Source organism: Uranotaenia lowii, chromosome 2 (genome assembly GCF_029784155.1).
Source record: "Uranotaenia lowii strain MFRU-FL chromosome 2, ASM2978415v1, whole genome shotgun sequence".
NCBI classification, from domain to species: Eukaryota; Metazoa; Arthropoda; class Insecta; order Diptera; family Culicidae; genus Uranotaenia; species Uranotaenia lowii.
This window is the reverse complement of record NC_073692.1, coordinates 320212091-320232145: the sequence shown is the minus strand read 5'-3', so window position 1 is coordinate 320232145 and position 20055 is coordinate 320212091. Positions and strand designations below refer to the sequence as shown.

Below are 20055 nucleotides of genomic sequence, written 5' to 3'. Positions count from 1 at the left end.
ATAGTTTTTAAAAGCTCAGACAATTCCAGGTTATATGTTGAGATGGAATAGCTTTTCGCATCATTTTCCATGTTGAGTTGCAATTCTTTCCGGGGAGACCCTCTTCGCAGTTGATTCTCAATCGCATTAGCAACGAAAAAAAAGATTTTTTGGTAGGCCCGCCGGGTCTATCCCTGGTCTTCGAATTTGGAGCCACCGCTTTTTTCCATCAAACATCGATGTCCGCATGTAGGGGGGTATAGGCGAACTGTCTACATCTGTAGAAGCCCGTCCACCCCCGCGAGGTGTATCCTCCATGGTCCCCTCAGACCGAAATTTCGTTCAACAACTTTCTGGTGCAGAAAGGTTGTTCGTCTCTGATACGTGATTTAATCAAAATGGATGGTCGAGGAAGCACGTTTGTTTGGTTAATCCAAACAATGGAAGCAAGAGACTATACAAATTGCCCGAGAAAAACTACTGACCGGGGTTATTTCTCCTTTTTTCCTATCGTACATTCACCGTGACGGTTCTATCCGTGAATATGAGGCAGGTTGATAAAATAAATGCGCTTTGGACGTTTAGAAAACAACGATTTTTCTGCGACGCGTTAGCCGTACAATTAGCTTCCAATCAAGGTTACTTTTCGACTGGGGGCCGGAGATGGTTTCTATAATAGTTACAAACCCCTCCGACTTAAGGGAGGAGAGGCTCCCATGCTAAATTTACATAAAATATTATACAATCCATACAATTTATTAAAAATGTTCATCAAATTTCCCACACAAACGTATTTTGACATTATTAAAAGATTTATTATGATAGTGGACAGGTTTTGATGTATTTGGACTAATAATTGTACCTACAAACAAACAAAAAATAAATCGCATAGGGGAGGGGGTCTTCCAAGTAAATGAAAAATGTTTGAATAACTTGAGAACCATTCAAGCAAATGATACCAAATTTGGCATGGAAGAGAATTTGGCCTCGTGAAATATTTCTATAAATATTTGGAACCCCTCCCTTTTCCAGTGGGGAGATATTAAAAGGGGGGCTGTCTTACAATTTTTTACATAACTCGAGAATTAGTCAAGCATATGGATCCAGATTTGGCATGCGAGGGTATTTCAATACCAGACATGTTTCAATGATTATTTGAGACCTTCGTTCAGTGCGGAGAAACAAAGGGGGAAGGGGCTTCCATACAATTTTTATTGAATAAATTGATAACTATTCGAGCAAATGGAACCTAATCGGCATGGGAATTTATATGCATGGTGGAAAAGGTTTGTTTGAGACTCCTCCCGACTTGCTTTGGGAGCATAGACAAAGGGCAGGGAGCCCATATAATTTTTCGCAATATTATATAATTAAATTTGGAATGCGAGGTTACTTGGGTGAATGGAATGTTCCCAAGATGGTTTGAAGCGCTTCCATTGGAGAAACGGAAAGAGGAAGGGGACTCTTATACAATTTTTTGCATAACTGGAGGAATGAACAAGCAAATGGAACTGAATTTGGCAGGGGATGATATTTGGATACGGAAAAAGATTCTGTGGTTTTCGAGACCCTCCTTATTCCTAGCTAACAAATAGGAAGAGAAGAAGGAGTTACCCCATTTTTTTTATGATTTTGAGAATTAATCAGTCGAAAGGGAACGGATTCGGTATGGATTTGTATTTTGGTACGAGCTTTGTTTCTATAATTATTTGAGAACATATGATTCTTCCATTCAGTGAGATAGGAGGAGGAAACAAGAGTCCCACACATTTTTGTTGCATATCTTAGAATTAGTCATACGAAGGACACCAACTTTGTATGGGAGGGATGGAGAAAGGTTTCAATGGTTATTCGGGAAACCTCCAGTGGGGGGAGGAATATTTCGGGTAAATTTTAAGCAAATGGGGCCAAATTTCTCTTACCAAGTATATGGAAATAAGAATTTTAGACTCCTCCTTTCATTTCAGTTGGGAACTAGAAAAGGGAAAAGGGTGTAGCCAAACTTTTTTTTTTTATAACTCAAGAAATGATTGAGAAAATTTTGCGTAGAAGGGATTGATTTACAGAAAATGTTTTCTCGATTATTAAACAGGGAAACTTTCATAATTTTTGTTTAAAGACTTGGAAACTGATCAAGCAAATGGAATCAAATTTGGAATGGGAGAGGAATTTTATACAAGAACATTTACTTTGGCATAATTAAGGAACTTATGAATAAATGACTGCAGAATCTTAATTTAAGATACATAATAATAATCGGAAAACAATTTTTATGTCATGTTATGAGAACAGAAAACAACATTTAAGAAAATAAGAATTAACTTGTTTTGTATTGCAATTCGAAACTCAAGTTGCAGCTTTCATGTCAAGGGGTTCATATGTATATAATGATGTTGAAATTTAAATATAAAATAATAAACAAACAAATTTAAATTAAATTACCTATTATTAAATTTTTCTTCAATTTTACAAGGTATAGCAAAGCACAGCGGGTCAGCTAGTGTTTCCATAAATATTTGGTACCTCTCCCTCCTCCCAGTGCAGTGGGGAGATAGCAAGGGGGGAAGGGGGCTCTCTAACAATTTTAAACATAAACGAACTAATGACGCTGATTGAACCAAATTTGGCACGGGAGGGTGTTGGAATACGAGGAATGATTCTTTGATTATGTCAGACCCCTCCCTTCTTTCAGTGGGGATATAGAAAGGGAGGAGGGGGGCTTCCATACCTTTTTTCTTGCATAACTTGAGAACTATTCGAGCAAATGGAATAAAATATGGTTTGGAAGAGTGTTTGAGTACGAAAAATGGTTCTATGAATATTTAGTGCCCATCCCTCCTACCAGTGGGTAAATAGAAAGGGGGAGGGGGTTCTTTTGCAATTTTTAGCATAGTCGAAAAACTAATCAATCGAATTATATCAAAATGGTATGGGAAGATATTTGAATACGAGAAATGCTACTAAGATATTTAGAGAAACCTCTGTTCTCCCAGTGGGGAAATTTTAAGGGGAGCGGATGCTTTCATTCAATTTTTAACATCACTCGAGAACTTATGCAGTAAATAGAACCAATTTTAGCTTGGGAGGGTATTTGAGTACAAGGAATGTTTCTATGAAGTTTTAGCACTGCTCGGTCCTTCTGTGGGGTGAAAGTAAGGAGAGAGGTGGCCCCAATACAACTTTTTGCATAAATTTAGAGCTTATCAAGGAAATGGAACGAAATTTTTCATGGGAGGTTGCATGCTTATTTGAGACTTCTTTCTCTTTCAATTGGGGATAAAGTAAGGCAAGAGGGAGGCTCGCATACTGTAACAATGGTTTTGGATAAACCTGGAACTTATCTAACAAATAGAACCAAATACGACATGGGAAATCATTTCTTTACGGGAAATTGTTCTATGATCATTTGAAAAACCACTCTTTTTCCAGGGAGTACTCCGGATGTGGGGAGGGGGCTGAAATAAAATTTTGTTGGTATAGACTCGAGAACTACTGAACCGATTTACGTGAAACTTGGCAGGTGAGAGTATTGGAGGCTGAGGAAGGTTCTTTTAATAGTTAAGAAACCCTTCCTCTCACTGGAAGGGGGAGAAAGTCTCTCAAATAAAAGTAATAAGTCTTTATAACTCGAGAACTAATAATGCAAATGGATCCAAATTTGACCTGGGAGTATATTTCGGTACGAGAAATGTTTCTATGATAGCTGGGTACCCCTTCTTTTTTTCAGTAGTGGGGAGATAGGAAGGGGGGCTTTCTTACAATTTTTCACATAACTCGAGTAGTAATCAAGCAAATGGAACCAAATTTGGAATGTAAAGGTATTAGAATACAAGAAATGATTCTATGGTTACTTGAGACATCTCCCTTCTTTCAGCTGAGAGGATGGAAATGGGGGGAGGACTTCCATATATTTTTTATACATAGTTCGAGAATTTATCAAGCAAATGGAACCAAATTTGGCATGGGAGGGTATTTGATTTCGAGAAATGATTGTTTGACAAATTGAGACCCCTCTTTTCTTTCACCGGGATGATTTAAATTTGCATAACTCGACTAACCAACTAATGCAAGCAAATGAAACCAAAAACAGCATGGGATGGAAATATTTCTATGATAATTTGAAACCATTTCTCTTCTTTTTTCAAAATAGGAACACCGGATTGACGATATAGGTGTGTGATTGAATTATTATGATTTTCAGTTTGTGTAAATTTCACGACAAAAAACGAAAAATCTTATCGAAGGGTGTCATGATTTTGAGCTCCAGAATTATTATTTAGAAATTTTCAAGCCAAATTAGAAGTGTCCAAAATTAAACAAAATTCAAAATCCCAAAAAAAAATGTCCGCCTATTCCCTGACCGATGAGCAAGAGCGCCACTTCAAGCACATGTTCCAGGTGTTCGACAAGGATGGAAACGGTTCGATAACGACGAAAGAGCTAGGATCGATAACGCGGGCCCTCGGGATGAATCCTTCCCAGGCCGAGATCGAACAGATGATCTTCGAGGTAGATCTGGACGGCAGTGGCACCATCGAGCTGGAAGAATTCTTGACGCTGATGGCCCGAAAGATACGTCACGAATCGTCGGCCGAGGAACTGAGGGCGGCTTTCAAAATATTCGACAAAAATGGAGATGGTTTCCTGTCGGTCGATGAGCTGTCCGTTGTGATGAAAAGTTTCGGGGAACGTTTGACCGATGAGGAACTGGAGGATTTGCTGGCCGATGCGGACGTCGACGGAGATGGGAAGATCAATTACGAAGAATTTGTGGCGATGCTTATGAAATAAAATAAATCACTTTTCGGTAAATGCCTATTAGGATACTATTTATCTGCGTTTGAATTTCGGATATATGACAAAGGAAGTTATCCTTGTAACACAATCGATATAGAATTAATAAATTTTATTTCTATCATAAAATATAAAATATATCTATCTCTATAAAGAACATCTCTCTCTTTTGTTATGGTCATTCTCTGGTTACTGTTTTTTTTTGTTCATGCATTGTAAATATATTGTTTTACTGAAATTCGATTTCTTTAAAACGCGTTGTAGTCATTTTTTGTTTTAGATAGATGAGTGTATAGTAAACAACCCACAATGCGCAAAAGTTCTCGGTTTTATTTCCTGTTATGGTAATGGTTTGCTTCCGCACTGCATTGGAAGCTTTTATTTTTACGATTTTAACAACTATTTAACAAATCGAAGTTAATTTTGAAAAAGGGGCATTAAACTAATGGGGGTTTTCCGTTTCCGGTTGTTCCTTAACTTATCAACTAGATACGCTCGCCGCCATACCGCTTGATTGATTTGTGGCGAATTTGTTTTTTCGTGTTCGACTGCGTATGTATGCATTTTATATTTTTCTTCTTTATACAAGTACTTAAACAAATATGTAGAGTATATTTAAATTTCTTACGCAATAGAAAAAAGTAAATATGGCCAAACATTTCCACTGTGTGAGTGTTCCGATGATAGAATAATAATGTTGTAGCTCTGGACGAGCGAAACGCTGCGGAGAAACGTTGAATTAAATTCAAAGAAATGGTTGATCGTCACCTTATAAAGCTAGGGGGGTTTTCTTACACTTAACTATCAATACACCCGATCACGCGTGGACTCACACTCAATTGCACCATTATTGTAGAGGGGGTTTAAACGAACAAACGAACAGTTTAAGTTTAATGTTAAAGGGTTGTTGGAATGGTTAGTTTCCGTTGAATTTTCCACTCGGATGTTTCGATTGGTTCTTGATCGAGGTGATGCTCACGGACACTTTGGGGTTACCGTTGATGGCAGCGCCTTTATTGTTGTTGTTCAGAAACGGAGAAGGAGGTGATCGAGGACTGTCGTGGCCGTTGTTGATCTTGGGGCTAGAGTTGAAGACGGGGATTCGAGAGGGGCTTGCCTTGGTGCCCGGTGGGCTCGTAGATCCGTTTGTGGAGATTCCATTTGTTCCGTTGACGTTGCCTTGTGGACTGGAATTGATCGAGTTGTTCAGGTTAATCGATGGGATTGAAGTTCGTCGAATCAGGACTGGGATTTCGGTTTTCGAGTTGCTACGTTCTAGAGCTGATCGCACGTCGGTTTTGGAGTTGCTGCGTTCGAATGGCCTGACATCGGTCTTGGAGTTGGATCGTTCGAAGGGACGAACATCGGGTTTTGATTGGCTGCGTTCGAATGGGCGGGTTTCGGTCTTGGAGTTGGATCGTTCAACGGGTCGTACATCGGGTCTAGAGTTGCTGCGTTCGAATGGTCGAACATCTGGTTTAGAGTTGGTTCGTTCGAATGGACGAACGTCGGATTTGGAATTGGATCGTTCGACTGGGCGAACGTCGGTCTTGGAATTGCTGCGCTCGAATGGCCGCACATCAGTTTTGGAATTGCTACGCTCGAAAGCTCGAACGTCTGGTTTGGAGTTGCTGCGTTCGAAGTTTGAGCGTATTTGGTCGATTCCTAGAGGACGTTTTTCTGGGCTCTTGCCAATATCGTATGCTGAAGTGGAGAATTTTATTTCTGTGTTGCGTGGAATGAAGCTGTGCTCACTAGACATTCGTCGCTCAACGGGAATACGAGATGGAGGTGTCGTTGGCTTTTCTGGTTTCGGGGGCTTCTTTGTCAATTTCGGCGGCTCTTCTGTTGGTTTACCGTTTACTTCGGATTCGTTCGATTTTAATGTGATCTCGGTAACAAAACTGTTTGGCGTTTTGGGGTTCTCTGGTACAACTGGGTTAGTTTCAATAACAGTTTTGTTGGATTCTTGTGTCAGAAGTTCTGTTGAAAGTGTATTGTCTATGCTATCATCGAAATCATCAAGGGTTTGAAGACTGAAATCTAGTTTCTCATCATCAATCAGTATGATCGAGGATGGTTGAGACGAATCAGTTGAAATTGTGACAATATTGTCCAGAGAAAATTTTGGAGCTACAGTAAATGGTTTACTATTGAGCGACGTTGTCAAATCAACTTCCAACGCAGAAATGTTGATGCTACTGATTCCATTTGTGTTACTCGAGAACACTGGAGAAGCTTGGCTGCTCTCAGTTTGTTCATTCTCGACTGGATGAGCATCTGTACTATTGATCAATGTCAAACTGATAGGTTCTCCCATATCGTGGTGATAATTGTTTCCGATTGTTATCTTATTCGACTCATTGTCACTTGAAATAAAAACTGAAGGAGTATTTTCCAATTCTTCTTTTTGTCCTAGTAATTTCTTAAGAACATCCGATTTCGGTCTTTCCAAACTTCCGAAGGGATACCTCGAAACCTTCACATCATCCGGTATGTTTGTATCATAATTCGTTATCTTAACATGATCACCATTTGTCATATTGATCTCTGCATCATTGTAAACGCCATTGTAATCCATGTTGATGTTGGTGAGTGAAACATGCTCTCTGTCATTCTCTTTTTCAATTTTTCTCTCTTCAGCAACAATAACTGCCGGAGCAACCTTCTCTAAAATTGTAACAATATCCACTTTATTTTCCCCATTCGGGATCTCTTTCGGCTCATCTTCAATCTTGATAACATTGCTATGATTAACTAGTCCATTCATAAAACTATTTTCGCTGAACATATTCACCACTGTCGTATTGATCTCAACGTTGAAATTCTTCCCAAATCCATTCTCAACAACAATAACTTCAGATTTATCCATATCTTCGGTTGAAGACTTCAGCTCACTCTCCGATGAGCTGTTCAAAAGTTCACCGGAATTGATGGCATCCTCCAAGTTTCCCCAAGCCGATGCTCCCTTTAGACGATTGCGTTGCAACGAACTCAGCCCGTCTCCACTCAACTTCGGTTCCTTTACATCCCCATCTACTTGACCTTCGACAGAGGACTTTCGCTTCTTCGCGGTGACAACGGTAGCTCCCACTACTACAGCTCCATTGCCTACGACTGTTACTGCATCACCGGTGATTTCCAAACTTTGAGCACGTTCCAAGGTGTTGCTGTTGCTACCGGGATTCGACTTTTGGGTTTCCAGTTTGGACAAATCTCCTAGACTGGCGGTGCGGCGGTTGCTATCTTCCATGTCTTCCGTCATATCTTCCTCGCTGGTGTTGGTTGGGCTTGGTGAGCTCTGGTGTACGGTGATGTCACTGGAGTTGAGCTCAATTTTGTTACCCGGTGGCACTTGCTCGGTGTCAGAATCTGGAAAAAGGAAGCTATTGAGTACCTTGAAGCCTTGGATAAAAGAGAATTGACACAGATACAAAGGAATAACAAAAAAAAATGGAAATATCCCCTCAGTGGATCTTTACAAGGAATTTCTGAGACAATCTACGAACAGCTTTGTGTTGCTTTACTCGAAGTTTAAGAACAATTCAGAGTTTGTGTATCTTTTTCAATCAATCTAATCAAAACGAATGTCAAACGTTGCCTTTTGGATTGACTCATTACCCAGATAGCTTCCAAGGTATGAATACTTGGGCTACTCAAAATAAAGCTTTTCTTACCTCATCTGAACTGATATTTTGGGCGATATTTGTAGAAAAATGTTACTTGCACCCCAAAAAACCCTTTAAATCATTACTTACCATGATCTTCCTGCATCATACTCTCCGTTCGCGAAGACTTCTTACGCTCGCTTTTCGGAGTCGAACTATTGCTGGGACGTTCTTCCTCAAACTTCTCCATTCCGGCTACACTATCAAAGGTACAGTTCAGTACCTCCTCGACAAAGTTATCGGAGAAATTCATCCTGGCCAGGGCAACCGGTTTCTTCGGTTCGTTCGTTTCCATGATATCGGAGTCGAAAGTGCCATTCATCAGTCCGTTCGTCGTCGAAGCCGTATCGGTGACGTCCATGCTGAGATTCGTATCCATCGTCACCGTACTGTCATCCATGTCGAACTCGTTTTGTGGTGGTCTCGGAGCTTTACCCTTTCGCTTGTTGTCGGCATCGGTGTTACTTGATTTTCGGTTATCTCTCGCGGCATTGGCAGCCTGCATCATGAATCCAGGCATTTCCTGTGGTATTCCGGCAGCATCTCGTTTGATTCCACTTGACGTTAGACTGTTCTGTCGTTGAAATTCGGTTGGCATTTGGTTAACTTCGTTGTTAACAGCCGATTCTACTACAATCACATCCGGAATCGATTTCGGTTCCTTGGTACGTTTCTTGACGACCGGTGGCGAAGGAGATTTCTCTTTCTTCTCTTCCGATTCTTTCTTCTCGATGTTGCTGTTGTTCTCGTTGTCAGCCTGAACCTTGGTTGGGCTCTTTCCGAAAAGTTTGTCATTTACCGATGGTGGGAAAACTCGGATGCCAAACTTGTGACCTTTTTTACCTCCTTCACCGGAAGCGCTCGAGTCCTTTCGCTCCACATCGGCATGTTTGGTTTGGAACTTTTCCTCGATCATTTCTTTCATCTGTTGTTTGAACGAATGCTTTTTGGTTTCTTTCTCGTTTTCCTTGTGCACCGTCGGCAGGACTTTGTTCAGTGTATTCGAAGGGCTGTTTGCGGCGGGTTGTTGCTGTTCCATTTTGAGCGTTGAGTTGCCATCTTCGCCACTGAAGAGCTTCTTGCGGGAGGTGCGTTCAATCTGTAGACGTAAGAAAAAAAACCCATTCATTAAAAAAATTCTGAATTCCCAAAAAAATCACCCCGTATCTTACCGTGTTCATGTCGGATTGGCTGCTGGACCGCACGAGGGGATGCGTCAGTGGCTGGTGGCCCGGCTTGGGGCTCTGGGTTTGGGGCAACTTTTCACCGCTGACCAGCTCCAGCTGGACGTTGTAGGGCGAGGCGTAGCTCAAGATGGTGGCCGCGTCCTCGTGGACAATGTGCCGGAAGTCGATCGTGATGCTGGTTATCCGGTCGCCTGTAGGAGAATTGATGAAAGAAAAAAAAAGTTTTAAATCAGTATGTTAAATTCAATAGTCAAAATGGTGTATAAAAATGTTGATTGATATACTGCTCATATTATTAGCTATAAGCAGGGCCGTAGGAAGAACCGACTCATGGGGGGGGTTTTGGTGACTGAGTTTTAGCTAGGATTTTTTGTCCAATAATTCACAAATACAAAAAAAAAATTAAAACAAATTATGATTGTTACTATATGATTAGTCATTTTAAGTACTTTGTCATTAAAAGTTTTCGTATTAAATCGTAAATTCAGAAAATTGGTTCTAAAATTAAGAGTTAAAGAGGTTAAAATCTTTGAATTTGTTTAAAAGTCTGGTAGATCAAACTTAATTGATTTGGGCATAAAATAAGCCTTTTTTAGGAAAGTCTTCGATTTCTTAAAAATAAACTTCTTCTATACTCAAATCAAACAAGTTCAAACTATTCATGAAATTCAAAAAAAATAGAATTTGATGAAAATAAATCAAGTTTTCAAAAAAAGTGAAAGATAAAAATCATAAGATTTTCTGATTAAATTTTCTTGATTCAAACTTGAACCAAACTAATGATTTTAGCTTAAAAATTGGCTTTAAAAAATCAGCAATAATATTACATTGCGTGTTTTCGCTAGCCGCTAGTATGCTCTATTTAAAAGCATAATTAAAATGAGATAAATCTAATAAAGAAACCTCATTCTACAAAATGGAATACGACACTTCCATTCATATATCTATATTGAATTAGCAGAATTTTCTGGAACATTAAATGCCAAATTTTGGTGCCCTTAATGTGTGGAAAATTTCAAGCAATGCACTAGAAAAATATAGAACTTTGTGAAGGATTTTTAGGTGAAAATTTTTCTTTACCAGTAAATATGTCTTGTAAAGAATCAATTCCATAATGAAAATTTTGTGGATATTTTTTTAAAAATGAAATATGTTTTTATTTGCGGATAAAATAAAAAAAAAACTCAAATTCAAACTTTTATTTGCGTGGTTTTCAGCTAAATTGTGTTTCCAAACTAATTTTGTTGATAAAATAGGAATCTGGAAATTGACAAGCAATTTTAACACATTAAGCACTGACAAGAAATCTACGACGAGAAACACCGAAATTCGGCATTTAATATATCAGAAACCCCTGGAATTTTTTAAGTTACAGAAAATATTGTGTTCAATTTAGTCGAATAAAGTTAAATTCAGTCCATTCGAGTTATATTTCGAAGTGTAGCACAATAAAAATTGTGCTTTGAATTTGTATCCTAATTTCTATACGATTTCTGAAGTGTTGAAAAAATACGATTTTCGAATTTTATACCAGATCAGAATTTTCAGAGCCAAGTTATAGAGCCCTCATTTATGAATCTATTAACTAAATTTTGTATTTCAGGTTTAATTTAAATTCACTATTTAAATCACTTATTTTTTATCTGTATTGTGAATCAGATTAAAATATAAATTTACATAGATCTGAATCTTACTTTTCAATTTTGGACTGCCATTTCGAAGCTTTAAATTTTTGAATTTTGTGTAAGAAATAAGTTCAAGAACTTCGAATTTGAATATAAACAAAATTTTTCTTTTTTTATATTCATTAAACTTTAATCAAAATATTGAAAATACATGTGATCTCGAAAAACATGATTCAAAATAATTATGAATTGCATAACCAAGTTTGAACCACGATTTAAAAGCAGCTTTTCATTTCTAATTTCTTATAATTATTTGTACTGAATTCAAGAATCCTGAACAGGATACAGAATCCGAAATACGAAAATAGGAATACAATTTGAGTTATGGGAATTATGTAATCAGAACCTCCGAAATGGGTTTAATTTAATTCAAAATTTAAAATTCAGCCCTGAATTTCGATGAACATGTGAGAAAATTTTGAAAAGTCGTAGCAGAATTTTGGACTTGAGAAGGGTTTTTGAAATTTTGGCATTAGTTTTTAGTCTCGATTGTTACTCTTGATTAACCCTACTCCATTATCATGATTTAGTTCTGAATTCAAAATTTTGAGTGTAGAGTAGAATATCTCGCTTGCTGTTTTGGATCCTCATGGGGGGGGTTTAACCCCCAAAACCCCCCCCGTTCCTACGGCCATGGCTATAAGGTATTTGTAGAAATGGCTACAGAAATTGAGATGAAAAAAGAATGCTCCTAAAAAAGGTATTCGATTAACGAATTTTCGCTACAACGGATGTAAGCGACGTTTTTGTCAATTTGTTGTCCGGACAATGCCTCAGAAAAATCCGACATCATCGCCCAGAGCTCTGGAGGATAATTTTTTTATCATTTGCTTAGGGAGTACTACAAGTTCATCAGTGCTGCAAGTCCCGAGTCGGATCAAGTTGGGACGCCCAGGTTCTATCAGTGTTCACATACGCCAGTTTTTCGTTCAGCCTTGTCTAAAGGAGTTATACTTTCTGGGATTTGTAAGGCGGCTACCTCACTTTGAACTCTCTGGTGATGATCGTGGATTACTGCTACGATAACACCCTCGACTATATTATTCACCATATCCCGAACCTCTCCATTGGCCACATTTGCGGGACATAACAGCTACTGTAGAAGATCTTGATAGCCTGTTACTCATATCGTGGCTTATTTAGCAATGTCGGTTACCCGGTTATCATAGTCTTAAGCTCTACGATACGAGTTTGATACCAGCGTAATGTCAAATTTCTTCTCAACCAAAAACTTGTAGCCAAATTCCATACGACGCGTCATTTTGGCGTAAACAATTTTGATCACTTTTTTGTATCGTTTTCCACAAGGTTGCCGAAATCATAGAAAAATCAATAATTTCACAGAACTTTGAGCAAATTTTCATCACAGAGTCTGTGTCACAGAACACAGAATTTTCAAAATATTCACAGATTTCAAAGATTTTTTTAAATTTTGTACGAATTTCCAAAATTATTAATGTTATGTCAAACTGAATTTTGGATTTTCAACCTTGCTTTCGAAAATCATGCTAACATTGGTAATGTTATTAGATTTTTCTTAATAAAAATGTGAAAAAGGCCCATTTCTTCATGAATTTTCAAAGAAATACATATATGCTGTTTCCATCACAGAATTTCTGGGTGAAATCACAGAAAGTCTGAATTTTTTTCGCAAAAACACAGATTTTTTTTCGGCAACCTTGGTTTTCCACTGTGTGTGACGGTAGCACATTTTCAGTGACGGGGGTATGGTTATCTTGTAGATTCATCACTAAGCCGACCTCAATTGCTGCGTTTGCTCCTTCGTCGTGATATTTTCCAGAGTTTTGACACGGGTGATTTCTTTCTCGATGAGGGCATTCACCTTTGACTTCTCACCGAAGACCGACACAGTCCTGAAGGGCTTTCGTCTTCAGTGATTTTCGTTAAACCATTTTCTCTTTTTGAATGTTCAATATTTCGATCGATGATGATTGGGAAAGAGCAAGGATTTTCGTTGCCAAGTTGTCCAACACCCGGGTTGAACTTTAGAGGTTAAGAAAAACTTGCGTAGGGTTTCCACCCCAACAAAAGTTGGAAATCAGCTTTCCGGAGCCAGAGAAAAAAATCAACTGTTGAAAGTGTATAGAGAAAACAGAGGAAATTAAGCGTTGGATTATGTTGTTTCTTTTTTACAGGTAGCTGGAAGAGATAGAATCCGTGGCGATCGATGAACAAGATACAGATGACACCCGAGTAGTCTGTAAACGCCGTTCTTCAAACGGATCTTGATCGGACGGTTATGCCACGTAACCATGCTGTAACAAGAATCACGCAAATTATAGAGATCGTAACAGCCTTTGAACACGACATTACCCTTTTTAAAAACAGATGGGTTATGCTCAAAGACTGCTACAGAGCCTACGACACAATCCAAAGTATGCTTCAGCAGTGGATACCTGTCCAGAGAGCAAACCATACCGAAGTTGAGTTAAAATACATCTGTGGCCTTGCAATGTTTGAGAAGACCTGCCGATCAGCTCATTGATTCATCGCCACACATCTCTATCCACGACCCAGAAGTTTGAGTACTTAGAGAAATTAATCGCGGACACCCCTAAGTTCTATTTCTCACATGACCCGTTGCTTAAACCTGACAGCAGCACCACAAAACATAGAACTGTGTTTAACGGATCTGCCAATACATCAACAGGCCACTCGTTAAATGATGTGCTGATAAGGGGACCAGCTATGCAACAAAACCTCTTTAATATTCTAATGAGATTCTGGTGTCATCGATACGCTTAGACCGCTGATATTAAACAAACGTTCAGGCCAGTTTTGCTAAACACCAAACCGTGAAAAGGCTAACAAAGAAGACAACACCATCCCTCCATTGGAGCTAAGGATTGCAACTTTTTAAGTAGGTCTCATGGAAATGGTTTATGACGCTATAGGCGTTGAAGTCCATGAAAAATATTATTGGACAGATTCGATTGTTACCTTGGACTGGATCTCAAACCCATCGAAAAATAGGCCCGCTTTTGTGAGCAATCGTGTGAAAAGGTTTATAGAGATGTCATCAATCGAAAGTTTAAGTCATGTGGAACAACCCTGCAGATGTTGTTGCAAGGGGTATTTACATCCACCCAAAAACTTTCGGAACATTTGATTTGGTGGAATGGTTCAATTTTCTTAAAAGAACACGATCGTAGTCAGGATATGACAGAGGTATTTGTAGCCCATGCAGGCCATTTGAAACGGTCGAGGTAAACTTTGGAGGTCCCTTTCTGGCTAAAGAAATGTTTGTAAAGCCTAGTCCACACTAGGAGACGGTTCGTCTCGAGACGGTCTCAGCGTCTCCCATTTTCTTAGGGAGACACTGAGACCGTCTCAGGTTTCCAACAACAACAACAGACAACGAAGTTTGTCTCATAACAAAAATCGCAGTTCATGTTGCCTAGTGTGGACTAGGCTTAAGTACAGCGAAAACAAAAAAGTGTACTTAGCTCTGTTTGTTTGTTTACGATCTACAGCAGTTTAGAGTTGGTGTCTGGGTAGTCAACAGCTGATTTCATTGGAGCCTTAAGAAGATTTGCGGGGCAACGAGGATGAAGTAAAACCATTTATCGCGACAACGCCACTAACTTTGATGGGTTAAAAAATGAAATTAAATTACTCGCGGACAGATTCAACTTTAAGGTAGCTGCCGACGTCGAATAGTTTTGTAAAATGTATGGAGTAAATTGGAAGTTCATACCACTTCGATCAAGAGTATCATGCAACATATGCGTTTTTGTCTTGGGACATACTATGCCAACGTACGAAGAGATGCTGACACTGTTAAAGCGGATATTGTACACATTTAGATGAAATTTACAGAAACGTCGCTAGTGAACTGGCAACAAAATACAAACTTCCGTCAATCTAGTACCTTACTTTTCTTTGTCGGAAGTAAGTTCGGAGGTCGGAAGTCTGACTTCCGAAGTAAAATTTATTACTGGCGCGATGATATAAGCACTAATCATACTGACAGGACACTTAGAACAAAAATTCGATCATTTTCTGGCTAATTTTTTTCGTCAAATTTAGCAGGTTCGCAATACCGACGACAGGTGGCGAACCTATAATTTTTCCGGTAGAAATGCCCTGTGCCCTGTATGTACCTGTTTTGCACGATTTTATCGTCTGAATTGCCTGTTTTTTTGCGAAAGTCGAGTGGCACTTTCTAACTGGGATAGCATTTCTTCAAATCGATCGATGCGCACTCTGGAATCGATATTGCGTACTATCGATTCCAGAGTGCGTAAATTATCCAAAAAACGAAATCGACTGTCCAGTCAGTATGGTCAGTGATATAAGCATGTCTGAATTCAAGACTCTCTCTCCCATGTCATCTGACCCACGCGATCTAAAACTGCTGTCTCCTGATCATTTTATAGTTGGATGCCCAATCAACGCTCTCCCCGACCGGGACCACTGTCAAACTAAGTCTGATAGGTTGAAGAGATACGAAGCCATCCAGAAGTCCTAGTACTACAATCTGATACGCTCGATTTAACTGTCAACAACAGTAACGTCAAGAAATCATTTTTTTCCCGAGCTTTCAACGAAGCAGACGTAGGTACCTTTTAAAGACCGAACGAAGCAGCTACGTACAGGGTCCGGCAGTTGAACTGCTGAATTACTTCAACAGTAATTATTTCGTTGCTCACGAAACAGTATTGAACGACCCCTTGTCACTTTCAATGTTCCGAAAATTAATCATTTTCACTGAGCCATGCTTGAATACATTCAGAGCCAAAAAATCAAAGCAGTCAAATTTTCCTTCTTCAACCAAATCATACAAACAATCATGCATGACAACGACGCTTCTTTGAAACACTTTTGCGATACATGATGTGGTAAAGAAGGACGCAGACTATCTGTAACGAACGTCTCGATGCTGATTTCCTTCCTTGACGACTTTGAACTTTTAGGATCATAACTGATATGTATCAGTTTTGAGCGATCTATGTAGGCTATCAGATGATTTTTTATTTCTCGCTTTGCGTAGAAGGACAAAATCATGACTGTCCAGTATGTGCTACGGCTTTTTTAAACATGTGGTCCTGGTATTTTTTTTCGGATTTTTCCTCCTGAAACATTCATGATCGTCTATCAATAACGAACATTATCAACAATGATGCGAGGATAGACGTTCGGGAATGATTGAGGGAGCGACGTTCAAAATTTATCACCAAGTATGTCGATCACCGTCGATTAGCCACGTGATGAATAACAACGGTAGCCTCCGATGGGGCATGGTATATTTTCTTGAATCAAGTTAGTGTTGATTTTCGACATATATTTAATGGGTACTTTTACCACGTGCGTATCACAGCACTCGGAGATATCAGTATTCTAGCTAGAAACCAATCCTGATTGCTTTTCTTGAGCGGTTTTCCGAACATTGGTCGCTTTGTTTACATTAAGTCTTAGCTATCATTGGATGTACGTGTTACTTTTGTAATCAGGTGTTATCCGGAAAAATGGATCTCGAACAGAAACGTAGCGCTGTGGTTGCCTTGTTCCTAGATGGCAAATGGCAGAAGGACATAGTTCGTGAGCTGTCCAATATAAGTGTGTGCAGAAGTTTTGTATATCGTACAGTTAAAAGATACCTGGAGACCGGAAGAGCCAAAAAACGGTATGGTGCGAGACGCCGACCTACTGTGGTGACACCTGCCATGGCAAAGATTGTCAAGAACCGCCTTAAGAGAAATTCTCGTCATAGTGCCCTTAAATTTTCAAAGGATCTCAACATATCGGATCGAAGTCTCCGTCGGATCCTGAGAGATAAACTTCAGACCAAGCCCTACAAGATCCAAAAGGTTCAATACCTTACGGTGAGGCAGAAACAAGAACGGATAAAAAGAGCGAAGGCGCTGCTGAAGAGGGCCGTGGAAGGAAGGTTGAAGAATATCGTGTTTACCCACGAGAAACTCTTCACCGTACAGCAGTTCGTGAATAAGCAGAACGACAGAGTTTGATAGTCAGACAGATCACGAAGCCATGCCGATTTGCTGACGGCCACTCGGCGACAGAAACCAGTATCGGTGATGGTTTGGGCCAAAATCTCCCGTGATGGCCGGACTCCGCTGGTTTTTGTCCCTGAAGGAGTGAAGATCAACCAAAATACATATCGGGAACTAGTTCTACAGAATGTCGTCGAACCGTGGGCACTTCGACATTTTGGTTCCAATGATTGGGTTTTCCAACAGGACTCGGCGCCGGCTCACAAAGCGAAGAAAACCCAACTTTGGATTGTGCAACATTTTCCAGGGTTCATTTCGAGCTCCGAGGGGCCGGCGAGTTCGCCAGACCTCAACCCTATGGACTTCGCAGTTTGGAATATGTTGGAGGCCGAAGTCTGCTCTAAGAAACATGAAGGTGTGGAGGTCCTGAAGCGACATCTCGTGGCAGCCTGGGATAAAACCACAAGAACACCTGCGGGTCTCATACGATGCGTTCTTCGGCCGTCTGCGGCGAGTGGTTAAACTCAAGGGCGAACAAGTCGATCTTTACCAGTGAGTTTTGAAAAAATAATCTGTTTTCAAGAGAAATTGAATGAATTTGAAATAAAAAGTTGTTGTTTTGATCAAAAAAGTTGTTGTTTTGAAAAGAAGAAAAGAACATATCCTTATTACTTATTCTTAGGGACTCAGGCATATGTATGTTCTGTTACGGGGAAGTACGATTAGTGATTAGTGATTGGGCTTTATTGTTGACAAGTAGCAAGGAAACTGAACATTTCACAGCTCTGGAGAGCTCCGAAGCTACTCGATCTACTTTTAAGCCGCTTGTTACCTCTCACGACACGTACATTGTATCTATGGAACTAAAGTAGATATAGCCAGGATTGATGAGTTTGCCTAGTAAACGTTTTAAAAGGTTTCTTAAGGTTCCGCAGACCACATTCTAACCGACCAAGCATTCTTCAGGCAAAGGAAAAAGCACTAGTGGAATCTTTTTCCTACTGCGTAGTTCATAATTCCCGATCGTTTAGGTTAATTTTACCGTGTTTCCGCCAAGAAAGACGAATTCTTGCAACATCGGCAACACGATTTCACGTCTATTTAGCTGCAAGTTGGTTCTGTGCAAAAGGACAGACAACACATTAAGATTTTCGCAATTCATCGAAACCCTCAACCTCAAACAAGAGCCAAGCCCTAGCCTTCAAACCAAACTCTAGTTGAATCCTTAAAATCAAGAACTCAAATTTTTCAAAATAAATCAGGAGCAGATCGGTCGTAACATGATCCCTCAGCCATTGTAGTTGTTTTTTTTTGTTTGGAGAAAATGACGTAATAAATAGGGTGTAACTTAAAACTTTCGCTCTAAAAATAATCTAATTTGAGCTTGAAGGATTCTGGGGTAAAATCGGTTAAAGCGATTCTACCCCTATTAAATGAACCTTTTTCAGTCATTCTTTAGCAATTTCAATCATGAGTTCAATACCCTTATTACTTATTACCTACGCCGCAGCCCGTGGCGTAGAGGATAGCCTTCAAGTCTTCTAAGCCAGTGGATATGAGATCAAATCCAGATCACGGCATACATACTATACTTTCTGTGGGTTGGTGGTTTTAGTATTTGTAAGATGCTAGCCATCATATCCTCGAAAGATGTAGGTACGCTTAGAGTTAAGAAAAGGAAATCTCTTCGAGGAAACATCAAGTTTCATTGAGATCCTATATGTGTTTGTGTTCGTTAAAAAAACCGTCTTTGCTAATTATAAAATTTTCATAAATTCTTGAATATTTCATACACACAGTTCACAACACACATAGTTTTGATGGTTCTCTAAATCATACAGAAACATCAATAAGCTTGAAAAACTATCAAAAATGTTGAAAATATACTTTCAAAATCGAAAGTAGATCCAATAAAAACCTGGGCTGTGGTATCATTCGGCCAAATATCGGATAATTTTAACAATTTATCCTCCACAATAATAAACTTAGCTCATAAATTTCTTCCTAATCTTCTATCAGCCTGCCTTATCAAGTGTTCTCATCACAATTCCAATCTCGCGAGTCCAATTTGCGCATGCTCGAGATCTACATATTTAGGTCGTCCCCAGAGTGGTTCGCTTATTTTGCTGTGGCAAGTTGTTATGTTTCCATATTATTCCAACCAAAGTCTTTCAAACCTAGGCTCAACGCAGGGTTTGAAAATCGGAGAGACAACATAATAACACTAGCTAGTTTAGATACTACCGTACCTGCGAGCAGTGCGCAGATCAGAGCCCGATCGGCTGATCGCACAAAATTTCCCGCACATTAATCTTCGCGCTCAACTTGTGCTGAAGCTGTCAGGTCCTTAAGTTTAGCCGGCCCAAGCTGAGCCAAACCAAACCTGGCTCAGCTCAGGTAGGACTCATTTCAATGCCAAACCACAATAATGGATCACTCCGATGTGGTGATGGTGGACCGCGCAAAACCGGGGCATTCCACACGAGTCACCTCCGATGACCAAGTGCGTTTATGGGCTTGGAAGATTAAAATGTGCAAAAAATGTATCCGTATGCGACGACGACCAATAATCTCCGTACTTACCTACCTTCGCTACGAAAGGTACTGTTAGTTCGGAACACGTGCAAACCGTTTGGGATTTTTACAGGTTTGTGCAAGTCGTTGAGAAAAAGGTAGGCTTAGACCCGATGGTATCGCTCTTGTTTTTTTTTCGTTCCAGTGGAAATTATCAATTTATTCTTTACTTTAATAAGTATTTTGTGAATAT

At 39.6% G+C, this 20055-nt stretch overlaps 2 protein-coding genes across 5 annotated transcripts in view; one reads left to right on the top strand and one right to left on the bottom strand.

Annotated features, from left to right (window-relative positions):
• The first annotated feature begins 4218 nt into the window (after positions 1-4218).
• On the top strand, positions 4219-4858 carry LOC129747682 (calmodulin-beta-like). Its single transcript, XM_055741995.1, has one exon. It carries the CDS (start codon positions 4321-4323, stop codon positions 4768-4770), a length of 450 nt encoding a protein of 149 aa, XP_055597970.1. The 5' UTR covers positions 4219-4320; the 3' UTR covers positions 4771-4858.
• A 40-nt stretch (positions 4859-4898) lies between these two features.
• LOC129743836 (probable serine/threonine-protein kinase DDB_G0282963) overlaps positions 4899-20055 on the bottom strand; it is a 378781-nt gene continuing 363624 nt past the window's right edge. For all 4 annotated transcript variants that reach the window (XM_055736047.1, XM_055736046.1, XM_055736048.1 and 1 more), the window contains 3 exons: positions 9614-9819; positions 8532-9540; positions 4899-8145 (listed from right to left, as the gene is read on the bottom strand). In XM_055736047.1, the coding sequence (XP_055592022.1) occupies positions 5690-8145; positions 8532-9540; positions 9614-9819 (3671 nt within the window). In that variant the 3' untranslated portion in view covers positions 4899-5689. The remainder of the gene's footprint in view (positions 8146-8531; positions 9541-9613; positions 9820-20055) is intronic.

Coding starts and splice junctions, on each gene's coding strand:
- LOC129747682 (XM_055741995.1), top strand. CDS start 4,321: ATGTCCGCCTATTCCCTGACCGATGAGCAAGAGCGCCACTTCAAGCAC.